We start from the raw sequence: 18,838 nt of genomic DNA on the forward strand, positions 1-18,838 counted from the left end.
CCCTAAATGGAATGGTGGGACCTGCTGTAATGTATGTGGGGTCTACTGTGGGCCATTTTGTGATTTTTTTCAACAATAAAGGAAATAAGAAATTCATGTTTTCCAACAATGGGGGATCCAGATTCGTACAGGAACCGGACTTCCCAAGGATAACAACGTACACATTTCCTTCCCGCCCTTTTCACCTATTTGAAATATGAAGAACCCAAAACATGACTTCCACACCCTCAATTCCGAATTGTTTCACCCCTCCAAACCCCCAAAAAATGACAACACCCCCCAAAATTCAAACCTCTCTCCTCTTCCTCTGCATCCACCTTCAAGAAGCTAAGCAAATCCACTCCCTGAAGATCAAATCCTCCCAAATCTTTGACCCCTACTCAGCAAGCCGACTCACCGAGTTCTACGCCATCTCCGACCATGACTCCCTTGGATGTGCCTAGAAAGTCCTCGACTCTGTAGAACTATCCTACCCATTCATATGGAACATTGTCATAAGGGCCCACCTCAAGAAACATGTACCCATCAAAGCCATCCATCTCTACTATCAGATGATAAACCAGTCCGTCGAGCCCAACCACTACACCTTCACATCCCTTCTCAAGGCATGCACCCAACTGCCCGTGCCTCTGATCAGAAAACAGCTCCACTCTCAGATCATCAAGCACGAACTCGAATCTAGCATCTTCATTCGTAACAAGCTCATCCATCTCTACGCTATCTCTAGTGCACTTGCAAATGCTCGCAAGATGCCATTTTGTGATGTTAAATTAACTTGTTTACTTTTCCTGAAAATTTGAAGCATTGTTTAATTATATATGTAATTTGTCTAGCACTTTAAATTTCATGCAATCTGTACCTTATTTTGGATTTCATGTAATCTATTCACTGTTGGGTTTTATGTAATCTATATACTATTTTGAATTTCATGTAATCTGGACGCTATTTTGGAGTTCATGTAATCTATATGATAATTTGAATTTCATTTAATTTGTCAACTATTGGATATTTTTATGTAATATGTACACTATTTTGAAGTTCATGTAATCTGTCCGCTTTTTGATTTTATGTAATCTATACACTATTTTGGAGTTCATGTAATATGTCCACTTTTGAATTTCAAGTAATTCGTCCACTTTTAGATGGATTTCATGTAATATGTACGCTATTTTGGAGTTGATGTAATTTGTCTACTATTGGATTTCATCTAATCTGTACACTATTTTGAAGTTCATGTAATCTGTACACTATTTTGGACTTCATGTAATCTGTTCAGTTGATATTTAGTTGATATTTATTTCTTTCCCATCATTTAAGTTTGTGTGATTTGTTTTAGAACTATATGAATCAGACTGATTTTTAGACTGATGTCCTATTATATATTTTTGATCTGCTTGTTTTTTAGACTCGTCTTATTATCGTCTTGCAAAACAGATGGAAAGATTGGTAAACCTTAACACCACGCCAAAATTGTGGATTTGCAACAGACCAAATCTATTGTAAAACTAAATAAACGACGGATTTCGTCTGTCGCTGTTTACTGGGTCGCTTTTTTGTTTCCGACGGATAAAATCCGTTGTTGAATCTACGACGAATAAGGTCTGTCGCTGCTTACCGACGGATAAGATCCGTCGCAAAAAAATAAAAAATCTGTCACTGAAGTTCGGAAAAAACCATCGAATTATACGTCATTTAAAATATTGGCGACGGATACCCCCAGTCCATTGTCGAGTTTTAAAATTAGCGACGGATTTGGTCCGTCGCTAAAATATCTGCGAATTACTGAAATTCTTTAGATTTGTTTGTATTTTTTTTTTTTTTTTTTTTTTTTTTTTGAATCTTACACCTGATAGTCATTCAAAAAATAATTCACACAATCATAATCAATCAATGATTAAACAAGTGCATGCATGTTTCACCCATTTAACATTCATCACGACAATAATCAGCACAATACCAATAAAATAGTTAACGGTCTATTTAATGTTTTTAGACTATAAATGCACATGAATGTCAGGAAAAATCGTACATCAGTTGGGACTGAAAGTAGCTGCAACATTTCCTTGGTAAATCACAACCATAAAACAGAAGATGAGACTAGTCGGCGATAGGGCAGGCATGCTTTAATGCTCTTCGACATCTGAGAACCACAATAGAAGCCTCTGCTAGTTCTTTTAACTTCAGCATTCCAATTACCAGAGCAAACATGCAACAATGAGGATACCATCCAAATACACATAAACCATACAATAAATACAAGTAAAAAGAAAAAAAAAAACACATAAAAGTGACCATGCCAAATACACATCCAACGTAGTCCCCGTTTAAAGCTCACTTTTTAACCATGCTAATGAAATGCCCACATCAAGTAGATTATGCAAATACCCATGGCCACATATAAAACCCATTCTAACTAATAAGCATTGCCACATTTATGTATAGATAAGTACTCTTATCATAGAAATAGACTAGTCTGAGAAAATCCATGCTCGAAAATCATGCTTACCTGAACAAACTTAAATTTCAACCAATAGACATCAATAGCCCCAGTAGCCTCTCACTCTTAACCAATGGTTAAGAACATGCCCTTAGCTCTACATCCTTGGTGAGGTCACCACTCGCCTTACAGCTCTACATCTATAATGAGGATACATAAACATTAGATTGAAAGAAGTGGTGATTGAACTCATCATTAAAAGAATCAGGTGTTTGGTCTATCAAAATGTTCTGTTTGAAAGCAAGTAAACATTAAAAACGCACCCATTTCCAATCTGCTGCTTTTCATCAAAGCTAGAAACAAAATGAATGGCCTATCCTATCCATTTTTATCAGGCCCATCCAAGCAAACAAGTCCTAAATGAATTTGGGGCTAGCCCAACTTCCCCTCACTTTGGAAGACTTAACTCCAAATTACACAACAATCCTAATAGATTGATATGCAATTGAACTGAGCATCCAAACACGTAAAAAACTTAATAGCAAAACCTAAGCCCATATGCTCAAAACACCCAACACCAAAATTCCACCCATCCATTAATAACGAAACAACTCAACCCAAGTGAAAGTGCCAATCCCATTATTACAATTTTGCACATCATAGCATAGGAGGTTGTAGCAGCCCATGGCTAGATAAGCATCACTCGGTCATTTTTCATTAAAAAATGAAAAAAGAAAATGCGACAAAAACTTCAGCTACTTACTGTCTACTAATGTCTTCCCATGTATGGGATTCTTTATCCAGGCCATAGTAAAGGCGTATTATATCTCTCTCCCTTCCACCTAGTGTTAAACTGATAAGCTTGTTCACTTCATCCTGAAAATGAGAAGAAATTTGGTATTTTATAAGACTAACTACTAAAGGAGACTGAGAACTGAGAAAATAGGTTTGCTGAGCCCACACACAAGTGAACTGCTGCCCATGCACATAAAAGAACACATGCCAATATGGCACATTTGTGCAAGATCCATGCTATCCATCAGGTGGGCTGCACTTGTTTAGATCAAAACTAGGTTGTTTCACTCAGGTCAGCCAAAGTGTACAAAACAAATGGATGGCTAGAAAAAATAAAAAAATAAAAAATAAAAATAAATGTTTTAGCCAAGCATTTCTTTTGTTAACTGTTGCTCATCTGAGTGAAATGGCCTTATTTTGGCCAGAATATCTAAACTGTGTCGCATACCTAATGAAAATCTCATATCCTGTACATGGGTGCCACATTGGCATGTGCGCCTGCATGTGGATGGGAAAGGCTTCACGCAGGTGTGGGAGTAGCAATTTCTAGAGGCAATATACCAGAACTTGTGAAAGAACCCATGCAACAACTAATAAGATTTTATTTGAATACTGAGGGCCTTGTTGCTTATCTTTTGAAAGCAACCAATATAACTTTCAAGAATAACTGAAGAAGAAAAACTAACAACATTTTCAGAACTTCATTCAGGCGCATTGGTTTTTATCTCGAGTGACCACTCATCAAATCCATGCCATGGGTTGTTCTCAAGATTGTTATCTGCAATGTACTACAAATAGAAAGATCTAAGATTTTGGATTAACAACGTACAACAAGATAGTACAACTGTGTGCATCCAAACAAATCATTCATGACAAGAATAAAAGCAGCTTGCTTTTCAAGTACAAACCAAAATAGTTTAATAAAGAGAGCAGAGCAACCATCTAAAAGAAAGGGTTTTATGTAACAATGTAGCGGCCATTACATAACTACTTTTAATACCTTGGTCTTTACATGCCACATTCCTCTTTCATAATTTCCTAAAGAGAAATGATTTAGTGGGCGACGTGTATAGAAACCTTCCCATACATGGTAACATTTGGCCTCATGAGCATGTCACTTACTTGGACCATCTATTAGGTCCAACCCATTCTTCTTCCACTACTATGCACAAAAGATTACAAACATTCCCTAATTCAACTTACCAGTAACTGAAGAAGTGGATAGAGCCATTTCCATGTGAAGATCAAATTGTAGTAGAACTAATGGAGTGTTTGAAGCTCACCCGAATTAACATTGGGTTTGTAAGAAACCAATCTCACCCACAACTCAGTTTGGGACTTTTCCAACTTATGTAGCATGTGCTTAGTTCTACTCATTTAATTAATCTAAAAATCAGTGATAGTTCACAGCACTGTTTTTAATTTATAGATTTAAAAATAAATAAATAAATAAACTGACTAAAAGGCAACTTGGCAGGTTAAGGAAGCATCAGGGATTAAGTGTCCACTATATGCTATACGGTTTTGAGAATATGGGAAATTAAAAATATATAATAAAAAAATTAAAAGAATACTAAATAATGAAGAGTTACTTGACAAATTTGTGGGTAAAAGAACAAAAGAGGAGAGAGAAAAAAAGATAGGATGAAGGCTTACCTTTGGATGCGTGGATCGGATTTAGTACCAACAGAAGCTCCCTTCATGTCTTCAGATGAAGACTTTTTCTCTATATAGCACGTAGTTAAAACCAAAAATCATAAAGAAATCTAAGTTCCACTACTACATAAGGACCTTCCTATGAAAAGTACCCTTCTGTGGGGTTATGAATTTCTCTACAAATATTTGATTTTTTTTTTTTCTGTGCCATTTCAAGGCTCCTAGAGCCCACAACATAGATGCTTCCAGTTGAGAGAAGGTGATGGTGGAAAAATCATGCTTGCAACAACAAGAAATTAGGTGTTCTCCCAAATACAAACAATTACCCAAGAATAAAATGAGAAAATACATAACTAAAGACAAGACTGTCAAAAGTAAAGTGACAATTACAAGTCTGCCTCTACGGGAGATGTATAGAATTTGCAGAAATGTCTACTTAATTAAGATGAGCTCATTATTCTACCAGAACATTTGGAGAAGTCATCTTTCCTCCCGACTTAATCAATTAGGAGCACAGATTGGATATCACTATACATGCCATTAACAAATATATAGTTTTAACTCAAGATGACTGACTGGTGGTTAACATATCATGTTACTAGATTACGTAGTAAGCACTTCATTACTCACCATAAGAACAAGTCCATATGTGTTATCATATATTACCTTCCTTTGCCTCCGGAAGATACTTGGCAAGTCGGTATTTCTGTAAGTTACGACCACATACAAAACTATTAGGTATCAAATGGCATTGGAACTGATTCAATATTAAAGATCTAGGTAATTCATGAGAAGCTGAATACATAAAGTAATCGAGTGTGATAGCAGCTGAATGAATTGTTAAGATGCGATAATTCATGGAAAAAAACTGAAAATACCTATAGGTGGCTTTTTACATGATAGATTGTCAAACCCTGAACATTCATTACCTTCAATATACCCTTCGGAGTTGCCTCTGCACTTCATACTGACCTGTGTGATATGAAAAATGCCTTGTGTGTGTGTGCATTACTTGAAGTTGTGCACTCGCAAATACCCTCAACAACGAGCAAGATGACAGTGGTTAAACCCTCATAAGAGGGATCATCAATCACTAACCTTACTTGACAAAAAAGGAAAAAAGGAAAAAGAAAAAATTATATGCTCACTCTCAGCCCCATCAAGCTTGTTAACAGCTTCCACAAACTGCTCATGGAGCTCAGGCGTCCATCTCAACTGTGGCTTGTTTAGAGTTGCAGCCACAGAAGTTGAGGGGCTTGAAGGGATTTGAACTATAGTACTGTAGAGACCAGATGTTGATGGGTATCATTACCTTTAGATCCAACTACTGGGACAGGTGGAACTTGAGGCATTTCATAAATTTCCTGCATAAAGTAAGCAACAATGTGAAAAGCAAGACACTGCCACAAACTTATTAACTCTGACAAAATCTATAAGTCCAGTTGTTCTGTAAATGCTAAACTTTTGCTCATGTAAGTCTCATCATCAAAGCTGCCGTTAGAAGCACCCCCAAGGAAATTAAGAAAGTCTTTCATCAGACCCTTTGAGCAGTCACCCTCATCCCATTGATCACCTAGAACCTCACCCAAATGCAGTGGAGACTTTGAATATAAAGGCTGGTCCCACTTCAGAGGATGAGGAAGGGTAGGTTGTTGAGCTGCCGATGGGTCTCTGAGCTTGTTGAAGATGATAAGTACAGATTGGTACAAAAAGAAGAAGATTGAGAACAAAGCTGTTTGGGGTCTTGGGAATGAGAACTATAAGAAATAGGACTACTTGGATTAGAGTGCGGGCTTAACATCTTAGGATGGAATTTAGGTCCTTGCTCTGGTCTGGATGAACCAAGTGACTCTGTTTGTGCATTCAAGGATGGATGAGTGGATGAAAAGCTCTTATCCAGCACCTTTTGGCCATTTGATTCAACATTGAATAGATTATGAATTGAGGGGGCATTACAAGAAGACAGTGATACTCCTTTACGAGACTCACTTTGTTTCAAAGTAATGATACTATGGATACTCATGATCTTTGACAATGGCTCAGTCGCTTACTGGAGTTTTAAACTGAGAAAATGCAATCTTCCAGTCCTCTTAGAAATCTCACCTCCTTACAATACCCACTGAAACAGTGAACTATCTAATGGATGGCTTTTAAATGAATTGAAGATAATAATAGACGACAAGTAATTGCATACAATCGAAGTTTCATAATCAAATCGTACATGGTCCACCAGAAGAGTAGAGAATATCTGCATATTTACACAATAATCCAGAAACTAAAAACATATACTTGATTTTCTCTTAAGAGAGTTAAAAATGCATGTCTGACATTCATTTAATAATTTGTACCCCTCGATAGGGGCTTCTGTCCAATTTAACAGCGGAGAAGGGAAAAACAGAGCCACATACTAATCTGATAACCTAATTGCTTTATAGTTTGAATGATTATCATGTGTCGCAAACATTAGACATTGGAAATAATAATAATTATCCATTAGCCAACATTCAGAAATTAGTTATGAATTTACATTAGAATCACCCATTGAGGGTGTATCCCTTGATGATTGAACCATAACCCTGTGAGAAAGAAAGGTGCATCTCAAACACATCTAAAGTGACTTGGACTAAGCCACTGTAATCATTTCCTCAAGGGTACCTATGTGGAGAAGTAAAACCAGCCAACAAGAATGGCATCAAACACTCTCATAACCGATGGATCCTGGGTTGTTTTTGCTGGAAAACAATCAACCTTATAAGTAGGAAACAACATTTAAAAAAAAAAAAAACAAAAAACAAAACAAGAAAAAGGCCCATGCAATAGCAATGTGTCTCCACAAAAGTGTAACTAATCTTTCTCCAACTTTTTGTAGCCAAAGTAGGTATCTTAGGGAAGTAAGGAAGGTAGCAGGCTAGTAGTTCTATTGTTCACCTCCCATCTTTGTACAGCTAACAAGGTAAAGTTCACAAGCATATGCTACATCAAAGAAATGATCAGGTTTCTATTTAGCCATAACCACCAAGAATGGTGAATGAACATAGATCATAGTAGACATTTATCATATTGTTTGATGTTTGATTTAGACATTTCAAAATCCAAAAATATAATCTGAACCTGCCACTCCAGCACACAGATTACCACAATTGATTCTTTCTGCAACTAGAAAGTAGGAAGTACTTTAATGCAAAATTCAAATTACCCAAACAAATAGGCTGAAGGATCTTGTCCCAGAAAGTTCAGGAATCCTTTTGTAGGCAACAAGTGTTTGCTTCTATGCATGAAATACAAATACAAACAATGCAACAACTTTGAAGTCCAAGAAACTATGGCTATAGACAAAACTCCACCTCAATCTATACTTCTCATGTGTGAGCATTTCATGCAAAAGTTGTAACCAATTTTGCAAATCCTGCACATATCAATGATGCTATAACTGTTAACTGAGCTTATAGAGAATGTTATGTTTACAATACATCAGTAGATGTAACAATATGATGGAATGTAAAAGGTAAGATTAAAATCAAAAGTAGGACCTACAATTTGGATGGTTTGATTTTGAGTCATACATGCATAAGAACCATCATACTTGTACTATAGAATCACCATTTTTCCTCACAAAACAAACCCAAGTGACAAATAGCATCTACATTTTAAAGCATAGTTCTAAAACTCACTAACTCAAATCGAAACTCGTCCTATTGATAAGGTCAATCGGGAGGCCATCCAATCTGAATGTCTATAATGTGTGCAATCTTGTGCCAATCATCGCCTTTCTCCTTCTCGCATCCCATCTGTAAATGGAGACAGCCATAGATTTGTAGACATTCAAAGTTTGTTAAGATGCAACCTGGATGGCAAACACTCCACTTACATTGGTTGCACCACATTTGTAGCACAAAAATGAAAAGTTTGCAAAGAAAATAACTATTGATTGACATTTAATGTAAGCTTATCGCTTACCTAATAAGCAGGCTGGCCTGATTTTTAGTTCAACAACCACCTGCCCTTTACTCATTTTCATACAACTATACAAGGATAACACATGTGCTGCTAGGCCCCTTCTCCATCTCATTTGTTCAAGTCCCACTTGCATTCATTGATGAAATTATGGTGTTTAAATGTTCTGTTTGCCCAATAAATATCTCTCAAATTCATACTCACAATGAAATCAGGGAGGGGACAACTAGTTTTATGGGATTAAAACAAGCCACACACATAATACAGATTAAATCGGTCAATTATTTCTTTCTCCAAACTTTCAAAATGAATTAAATGGATCTATTAACTGCTATATTAACAAAGCTAGGAAGACTAGCTACTCCAATTCAATGTCTATATGAAACGAAAGTCGACCAATTAAAATTCACAAATGATCATATGCAACTAGGATGCTCTGGTCCAATAGATCATATTTCACAAATGATCAAATGGTGTAACTTTTGGGCAATAGCCCTCACTATGGAGATGGGTGTGGTGCCAAAAATCAGGACTGTACACCTCAAAATGGACGCACATGTACAATAGACTACTTGTTGGACTGACCAATTCCTAGTCCACCTACGGATACTCCATAAACAATTTTCACGACAATTTCTCTAGGTTTATTGACCACCCAAAAAAGGCCATGTATAAGGAGAGTATGCTAAATGGTGAAACTTTTGGGCCATAGCGCTCTGTATGGAGATGACTTGGTGCCAAAATCAGGACCATACACTCCTCAAAATGGAGACACATGTACATTAGACTGTGGACTGTTGGACTGACCAATTCATAGCCCACTTATGGATGGTCCATTTCTCAAAAAATACAGCAAATGGGTTTCAACATTCAATCTACAAACAATTTTGAGGACCATTTCTCTATATGTATTGACCATCTAAAAAAGGCCACGTATAGGACAGTATGCCACATGGTGTAACTATTGTCACAGATGTACATTAGACTATGGACTGTACATAAGGTGCAGTACATGGAGCTAATGCATCAATAGAGTAATCTGGAGTTTCCTTGCATAGGTAATTGGCTCTTCTACCTCTGATCAAATGGCTTTTCTAATCACATTTGGGCATTAGAAATGTAGAGGGCATCTCTATGCATTGCTTTCACATTCATAAACTAATAAAAAATCTATTTAGTGCTAGAACCAAAAACAAGTGTAGAAATTGGCAAGGGCAAGGAAACAGAGTACGTTAAATATTCTCTTCCTTTGTTGGTAAATATATACGTTTGATTGGTAAACTAGAATCAGATTCATGTCTTAAACATTTTAGAATTTGAAAAATCACCAATGATTAACCCAGATTTTCACCATGAGTTCTTAAAAATCATTCCAATCCAAAACTTAGGCCACAACACAAGGAATGCAAAAATTAAGCCTTTCAAAAATCATGCTTATTTGAATCCAGATCCAAACTAGACCAGATTCTATATGAATCATGACTGAAATTAGACCAGATCAAATTAATGCTTAAATAAGGATTTCGATCTAGTACCCGATTGTTGTTACTCATATCAGTACCCAAAATGTTGGGTTCTAGTACGAGTCATATAAAATGTCAAACACCCACATCAATTAGCCAATGCTTAACCTTCAAATCCAAGATTAAAAACTTATTTTCTTTAATCCTAAAATCCAAAATTCCTAAAATCTTCACATCCTCGATTCTTAAAAACCTCAATTTGTAAAATCAGAAAATCCCCAATTTTAAAAGTCCTTAAATCCCCAAAATCCTAAAATCCCTAAATCCCCAATTTGTAAAATTAGAAAAATCCAATTTGGGGTCCATATTCAAATTGTAAGCCCTAAAATCTCCAAATCCTGAAATAAGGGTCCACATTCAAATCAGAAAAACCCAATTTGGGGTCCACATTCAAATTTGCTTGACAGGCCCTAAGATCTGGCGCAGATTGGTATGATGTTTACATGGCAATCCCATGAAATGTGCCTTGGACCTAATGAACAGTCTAGATCAATGGATTGGGGAATTCAAAATGTCAATAAAGAAAGAGAAATAAATAAATAAAACACAGAAGGTGAAATCCCCAATTCCAAAAATCCACAGATCCCTAAAATCCCCAAATCCCTAATTTGTAAAATCAGAAAAACCCCAATTCGGGGTCCACATTCAAATTTGTAAGCCCATATCTAACCATCATCATAGCCCTCAAGCAGTCTTCTATTAGGCTGAAACCTGAAACCCAAGGGGCCAGCATGGCCCATTGTCACCCGTTTCAAAAAGCTTATCTTAATTGGCTTCTCTAGAATCGAGCTCTTCCGATCCAATGCCCACACACCCTTTGATTGGTTTGTTTGGGTGGTGGGACGCCCACACCCCTGTTGATGTTCAGTTTGCAGGATGGTGGCAGGGCAGGCTGTTCATGCATTCAATCCCTGTCGTTTCCTATGGGTGCTATGGCCCACAAGTTTTAGATCTACCACATTTTTTGGGCTGACGTCTAAATGTGGCCCATAGAGGTTACGCCAAGGTACTCCTAGGCAGGAAATCAGTCCCAGAAAAAATCGAATCCACCCTAAAATTCGAAAAACCCTAAATCGACATTGAGATTGAGAGAGATTGAGAGAGAGAGAGAAAGAAATACCTCAATGTTCCTGGAGATTTAAGCCTTTAACCACAGATTCAGAGAGAGCGAGAGGGCGTGCGTGGGTAGGGCAGTCGGCAACAGGATCTTGGGTGGGGATAGAGAGAGAGAGAGACCGTGGGAAGAGAGATCGAGCAAGGAAGAGAGAGGGAAAGAGGGAGGAGAGATCTAGGAAGAGAGAGAGAGGAGCGGAGATTGGAGAGAGGGGAGCATATGAGGGAGATGAAATAGGGCGCCCTAACCAGTCCGCTTGAGGGAGATTTATGCCTTTCAAAGGCTGATGTCAGCAACTTCTGTGGGTCCCATCATGAGGTATGTGTTATATCCAAACCGTCCATCCATTTGGCAAGCTCGTGTTAAGGCTTGAAACAAAAAATAAGACAGATCTAACTATCAAGTGGACCACGCTGTAAAAATCAGTGGGGGAATAAACGTCTACTATTAAAACCCTTTTGGCGTCTACGATTAAAACCCTTCTGGGTCACAGAAGTTTTGGATCAATATGAAATTTGTTTTTCCTCTTCATCTGGGTCTTTGTGACCTTATGAACATATTGGATGGAAAAAAATGTTATGGTGGGCCCTACGAAATTTTTAACGGTGAAAATCATCATCCCCTGCTGGTATTTGTGGTGTGGTCCATTTAATTTTGGGATATTATTCATTTTTTTGGATAATTCTCTAAAATGATATCGTAAACTCAACTGGGCCCACCGTGAATGTATTTGTCTTATCCACTCCATCCATCCATGTTTTCAAATCATTTTAGTGGTTCAGTCCAAAATTGAGGTATATTTAAAGCTCAAGTGGACCATACCATAGGAAATCGTGGGAATAATGTTTCCACCATTGAAACCTTTTTATGGCCCACGGTGACACATATTTGTCATCCAACCTGTTCGTAATATCACAAAGACATGGATGAAGTGAAAACACAAATATCAGATTGATCTAAAACTTCTATGACCCCCATGAAATTTCCAATGGTAGATGTTCAATTCACACTCTTTTCGGTAGTGTGGTCCATTTGAGCTTTGGATATGCTTCATTTTTAGCCGACAGTGATGTAAGTGTTTTATCCATGCAGTTCATCATTTTTCTCAATTCATTATAAGGTATGAGAAAAAAAATGATGTAGGTAAAGGGCTCCAATGTACCACACCAAAGGAAGCCGTAGTGATAATGGCACCCACCGTTGAAACCTTTCTAAGGGCCAGCATGATGTTTTTTTTTACCATCCAACCTATTCATAGGGTCATGTAGACGCAGATGAAGTGAAAACACAGATATCAACTTCATCTAAAACTTGTCCAGCTCCCAAGAAGTTTTTAATGGCGGACGTTCAATCCCCACTCCATAGTCCACTTAAGCCTTGGACCTGCCCCATTTTTTGGTTAATATCGTAAAACGATCTGAGAAAAGCATTGAGCGGTATGGAGAAGGTAAATCCATGACTTGGGTGGGCCAAGAGCTTAAAAATAAATTCAAACTCAATCCATGACTTGGGTGGGCCACACCACATAATATAGTGGAGAGGGGTAACATTCATAATCATATATTGAGCTTGCCTTAATGTGATTCACATATCCAATCCACTCATTATGTGTGTCCCACTTGGATGAGAGGTCAAACCAAGTTTTAACCGCATCCAAAACTCATGTGGGCCCCACCAAGTGTTTTTATATTTTTAAAGATGTCTTGACATAGTTTTAGATGGTATGGCCCACCTGAGTTTCGTTTACGGATGATTTTTGAGATATCTCATAACCTAAAGGGGACACATTAAATGCACGGTGTTGATGTTCGACACACATCATGATGGGGCCTACAAAACTTATTAACATCAATTCTTAGGTTTTCGCAAGGTCAATAAGTTGGGTCACAATTTTGATAATAATATCTAGCTCATTTTATATTTCTAGTCCATTCACTATATTTTACTGATCAATACCCTTAATTTGACTAGTTACTCGCCCCAATCAGGCTAGCTACATATGAGAAAGATATTGGCATACAAGATTGATCAACAATTTGAGTCGAATTTGATTTAAACAGATGAAGTTATTTACTCTTCAATCTGGACTAATTCGATTGTCCAAAAATGGCTAAATGTTGAATTAGTGGATGTGCCTAATAATTTATTAATAAATATATATAGTTTTTCTCACAGATAAATTTCAACTTCCATTTAAAAATAACATTTTTTTTCAAAATGTATATTGTTTTACTCTTAATTTTTCTTTGAAAACTTTTAACAAAATATCATTTTTATTATAAAATATTTCAAAAAATAAATTAAAATACAAATTCTGAATTTTTATTTTAAAAATATCTTAAATTTTCACAAATTTTAATTTTTTCCCCAAAAATTCCAAAATACCGATTTTTTTTCTTCAAAAGCATCATGTTGTTTTCAACTTTTCAATTTTATTTTTTTAAATTATATATATTTTTTCAAAATCTTAGTGTTTTTATAAATAACTTTTTCTTTTAATTTCAAATTTTGAACATTTTCAATTATTTTTCAAAATCGCAAAAAATTTCAACTTATTTATTTTTCATTTCAAAATGTTTATTTTTTGATAAAGTATTGATTTTTAATATCGTTTTATTTTAAAATTTTCAATTCTTTTTCACTTTTCCATTTTTTTAAAGCATTTTATTCGAACTTGTCAATTTTTATTGAACTTCTAAATTATATTTTATTTTATTTTTCAAATTTCAAACTCCCATTTCTTTTTAAAAATATTTTCATTTTTCAACATTGTGAAAATTTTCACATTTTTTAAAATATTTTTAATTTTCTTTTTCAGTATATTATTTTTTTCTCAAAATCAAATGCTTTTTTTTTTTTTCAAATTTATTAACTTTATTCAATATTCGTTTTTGTTCACACAATAGATTTTTATTAAATCACGATTTCTATTTTTTCAAAATGTAATTTTTTTCTCAAACATTGTTAAAATTTTTAAACTTCTTAATATTCTTTTTCATGTGATATTACAAATCATTTAAATATTAATTTTAAATGAAAAAATAAAAATAAAAAATAAAAATAAAAATTCCACTCATTTAATATAAAAACAAAATAAATTCTTTTTGCATTCAATCAATTGTTAAAAAATAATCTTAGATACAAATATGTACAATTAAACCACTGAAATTCTATTAAAAAACAATTATTAGACTACAAAAAAACTTAATTTTCCACCATATTCTAAAAAAAGTGAAAAAAATTAATATTAAGACAAAAGTCCTTTTACGACAGACCATACTACGTCGCAAAAGTAACTGAAAAGCGCGCCATTTGGTATTTTGGGCGGGAATTTGCAACTGATTATATTCCGTCGCAAAATCAAAATTTGCGACGGATTTAGTCCGTCGCCTATGTACGACAGATAAAAATCCATCGTAAATCAGATTTTAGCGACGGATTTTAGTCCGTCGCTAAATTCAGCGACGTTCGGACTACGGATTTTCGAGAAAGACGGGCTTAGTGGACCTTTTCCGTTAGCGACGGATTAAATCTGTTGTTAAACCAAGAGATTTTTGCGATGGATGAAATCCGTCGCAAATTGGCAATTTCGGCGTAGTGTAAGGGGCTGTTTTGGATTTGCCGCACCATAAGAAACAATGATGATTGACCATTACAAACTTTTTAGGAGCCAATAAAGTTTTAGTTCAAGCTGATATTTGTGTTTTCCCTCAATTCTTGTCTGTTAGACAAAATCACCACTATTTCCTGTGGTGTGGTACGTATGAGATTTGGATTGGACTGGTTTTTAGACTACTATCCTATTATGGGTCTTGGAAATGCTTGATTTTTAAACTCTCATCATAGTATCGTCTTTCTTTCGACAAAAAAACAAATGCATTCTATTTGGGAGATTATCTTATTTGAGTATAACAAAGAGAATGAACATGGATCAATCATCATATTATTATTGCTGAATTCATTTACATGCCTTTAATATCCCTTAATTCTAAGATAGGTCAAAAATAACAAGTTACAATTAGCAAGTTTTATAGTTCCAATCTTAAATCCGGCAGCATCTCGACGCTATTTTAGCCATCTCCTAATACTTAGAAGGAATTGCTAAATTGATCAGCCAGTCTTCAATAAGATAGAAATTTTGACAGCATTCTGGCGCTATTTCGATCATCTCTCAATACTTAAGAGGAATTTCTTCTTTCCAAAGAAGAATTTGTGGAGATGAAGGCTGGACTTGAACGCTCCCTACAATTCCCACAGTATGCTTAGCTGAATTATGAGCCTGTTGTGCGACCCGCGCAACTCGAAAGAGATGTTGCACGATCTATGCAACAGATAGATACGTTGCGCGATCCGTACAACCGAGCCTTTTCTCTACTCTATACCTTCAATCGCTCTGCTCTGTTCTTTGAAATCTTCGATCCCCAAAATGAGAGGGGGAATGGGGTATTTGTAGGTTTTTTCACACGTGCCAATCCTCAATTCTCGTGCCCTTAGACCTATTTTGCATGTAGAGAAGGCCATTCATCACAATGCCTTTCTTTTGTTGATTGCGCGATCCGCGCAATAGTGTTTACTGGTTGCGCGACCCGCGCAACGGACTTCCTTGGTTGCGCGATCTGCGCAATGATGCCTTCTGGTTGCGTGACCCGCCCAATGGAGCTTCGTTATTATGCGGCTCGTGTAACTGACTAAACTGTTCTTCCATCCATCCTTTTCATTCTATATCCATCTTTCAATCTTGAATCTTTCTCCCCTTCATAATTTTTTATGCTCCAACGGATGCCCCCTTGATCCGTTCTTTTTCTCCTGAACCAAAGAATCAGGATCAATCCCTTTTTTCCCTCTAGTTTTTGTTGCTCTTAAGGCCATTGCGCGACCCGCGCAATGCCTACCCGAGTACGGTACTCGACCCAAACTTCTATAAATATTCAAACTTGGTTCATTTTCTCATCCTTCCATTCTACAATAGAGCTCTTGTGAAAAAACTTTTTCTCGTGCAACTGATATTTGTTGCGCGATCCGCGGAATGATTCCTTCTTCGCGCAAGGATTTCAACTCGTTATGCCACCCGCGCAACGCGTTATCTGTTGCGTGAACCATGCAACATCCTATTCGTTGCACGATTCGCCAACTACCACTTCAGCAATCTCCTCGATCTTAACACAATTTTCTCATCTTCAACATGACCCGAACCAAAAGAACTTTCGTTGCCGTCGATCCTCCTTCTGATCAACCCTCCCACCGAGAGCTGCCAAACACCAAGGCTTATCAAATGGCAACACCTCAAACAACAGAATCACCATTGTCTCCGGTTTAACCCCTGCATAAACGATTTAAAACGACCGCTAGATGCCCTGCCTATATAAAGGAACCCGTGCTCCCCACATTCGACTTCTCCCAACGCATTGAGATGCTATCGTCTCCCATCCACAGGGCTATCGCCATGGGCGATTTGAAAATGCCTCCAAGGCACGGTCGCGAATATGACTGGGTTGAATGGTTGAAGACAACAGTGCATTATCAGATGATTAGTCAGAAGCTGGCTGCTAGAGAAGAGACCCCTCCTCCTTCCAGACCCAAGAAGCATTGTTGAAACAAAGCCCAAGAGTTTCAAGAGAAGATTAAAGAACATAATAGGAAGAAACTCCACAACTCTTGGGAATCTATCCGTGCTGTTCAGGGTACCATTCAATTTGACAACCCTTAACAAACAGGGTGTCATCACGATTCCCATCAGTATTCATCACCATCACTCCATGCTGATCTGCGAACCCAGGGATCACCTGACCACAGAAAGACTAGCCTATACAGAATCCTGGTCATTAAGGAACCAAGATTATTAGAAGGCATCCTGTAGCTGCCGAGACCGAGATAGCAAATAGGCGACATTCATCCCATGATTTTCCTCATCCCCTCTTACGACGTTCATAGTCTATACCCAACTTGTTTTTATGAAACACTTAGGCAACATTTTAGCCATCGTCGCTTCATCTGGAGCCTAGAAGAATTCAGACTGAGAGGTCTCCTAACTCCCTGAAATTATTATCCTGAATGGGCTACTGCAGTTTTGGCGAAACATGCTGAGAGGCTGTTGAAGATTGACATCTTCCACGCAATTGAAGCGACGTTGCATCACTTCTGCAAAGAACCTTCTATTTTGAAGGAATTCCTTAACTATTGGTGTTCCTCCACTAATTCTTTCCATCTTCCTGAAGGTGAAATGAGCGTCACACTTTGGGATGTTCACAGGATTACTGGTTTGCCAATAACTGGTCAATTCTTTAATGAATTTGTTCTTACCAAGGAGGAATTTGCTTTCATCTCCTCCTGATCGTATCCCTTTCATTTCGGAGTCGACCATCGAACTTTTCAAAGAAATGTCGAAATTCTCAAACATCCACAAAATTCATCCTATGCAATGGCTGGCCCACTTCAGCAGAGCTTTCAAGTAATTTTCCTCTCCTCTCTCTTCTATCACAGCTGAATATGTATATAATCTTGACTTCATTTACTCATTTCTCTCCTCTTTCTTTCTAGATTTAATGGCAACCGTTCACGAGAGCTTGAATGTCTTCAAAAAGATATAAAAGGTCATGCCGAGTATTCTATCTATGGGGAGCTCGTAGCATTCATCGCTTAATGGCTAAGCATAGTGGTCTTCCCAAGTTCTAAGTCAGCGGATGTTATTCGTCCTTCATTATTTGCAGTAGTGGGCATCATGGCTGAGGGACTCAAATTTTCTCTTGCTCCTCCTGTTCTTTGCTCGATCTATAGAGGCTTTGGAGAGATTGCATGTCATGTAAAAAGCCCTTCTGTCAGTTCTACTTCAACTTACATGCCATGACATTATTTTCTTAGTTGGCTTTGTGTATATTTCCCTTGGACTTACGACATACCAGAAAAAGCTTACGTCCATCCCTCCCAGGTTCCCCTTTATTTTTTTTCAAAAGAGATCCATGGCAAAGAGATCTTACGATTGGGCCATGGATGCCATTTCCTCTAACGCAAAGATAAACTACTTCCACTTCGGTCTATCCCATTATATTGTAGATACAAAGAAGGCAGACACGGAATCACTCTCTTCAGCAGAAAAGGAATTTTTTATATTGATTAGATCATGAAGTCTCCCGCTGAGAGAAGGAACCGAGTTCTGGCGAGAAACATATTATCCTAGTCGTTTCGCTCGTCAATTTGGCTTCGATCAAGCAGTGCCAGAAGACTGTGGGCTAGTCACTCGAAGAAGGCGAAGCTATGGTACTGGTCCATTTAATTGGGCCATGATTTGGAAGCATTTACTGGGCCGGGCTAATTCTTCCTTCATCATCCCAGGCTGCGATTGTACCCCGAGGGCATCATACA

The 18,838-nt window shown here is 37.2% G+C and overlaps 1 protein-coding gene across 11 annotated transcripts; it reads right to left on the reverse strand.

Moving 5' to 3' along the window:
* Positions 1-1,818: 1,818 nt before the first annotated feature.
* Positions 1,819-11,636, reverse strand: LOC131251546 (uncharacterized). Of its 11 annotated transcripts, none has more exons than XR_009173950.1 (9): positions 11,486-11,636; positions 6,037-6,252; positions 5,767-5,843; positions 5,555-5,594; positions 4,889-4,958; positions 4,516-4,601; positions 3,922-4,020; positions 3,188-3,313; positions 1,819-2,617 (listed from the first exon to the last, which is right to left on the reverse strand). XR_009173950.1 is itself a non-coding variant. In XM_058252302.1 (5 exons), exons 1-4 carry the CDS (start codon positions 5,745-5,747, stop codon positions 3,309-3,311), a joined length of 354 nt encoding a protein of 117 aa, XP_058108285.1. In that variant the 5' UTR covers positions 5,748-5,760; the 3' UTR covers positions 1,819-2,617; positions 3,182-3,308. The 11 variants fall into 11 exon arrangements, 3 of the variants coding, with proteins under 3 accessions (XP_058108285.1, XP_058108284.1, XP_058108286.1); XR_009173948.1 differs by having other exon boundaries at positions 3,182-3,313; XR_009173951.1 differs by lacking the exon at positions 4,516-4,601 and having other exon boundaries at positions 3,182-3,313; positions 3,922-4,010.
* Between the last annotated feature and the right edge of the window lie 7,202 nt (positions 11,637-18,838).

This window comes from Magnolia sinica, chromosome 7, assembly GCF_029962835.1.
Source record: "Magnolia sinica isolate HGM2019 chromosome 7, MsV1, whole genome shotgun sequence".
NCBI classification, from domain to species: Eukaryota; Viridiplantae; Streptophyta; class Magnoliopsida; order Magnoliales; family Magnoliaceae; genus Magnolia; species Magnolia sinica.

Coding starts and splice junctions, on each gene's coding strand:
- LOC131251546 (XM_058252301.1), bottom strand. CDS start 5,747: ATGAATTATCGCATCTTAACAATTCATTCAGCTGCTATCACACTCGAT. Junction 4,959..5,554: donor TCTTCCGGAGGCAAAGGAAG/GTAATATATGAT, acceptor CGTGCTATATAG/AGAAAAAGTCTTCATCTGAA. Junction 4,602..4,888: donor TCCGATCCACGCATCCAAAG/GTAAGCCTTCAT, acceptor TTAAATGAGTAG/AACTAAGCACATGCTACATA.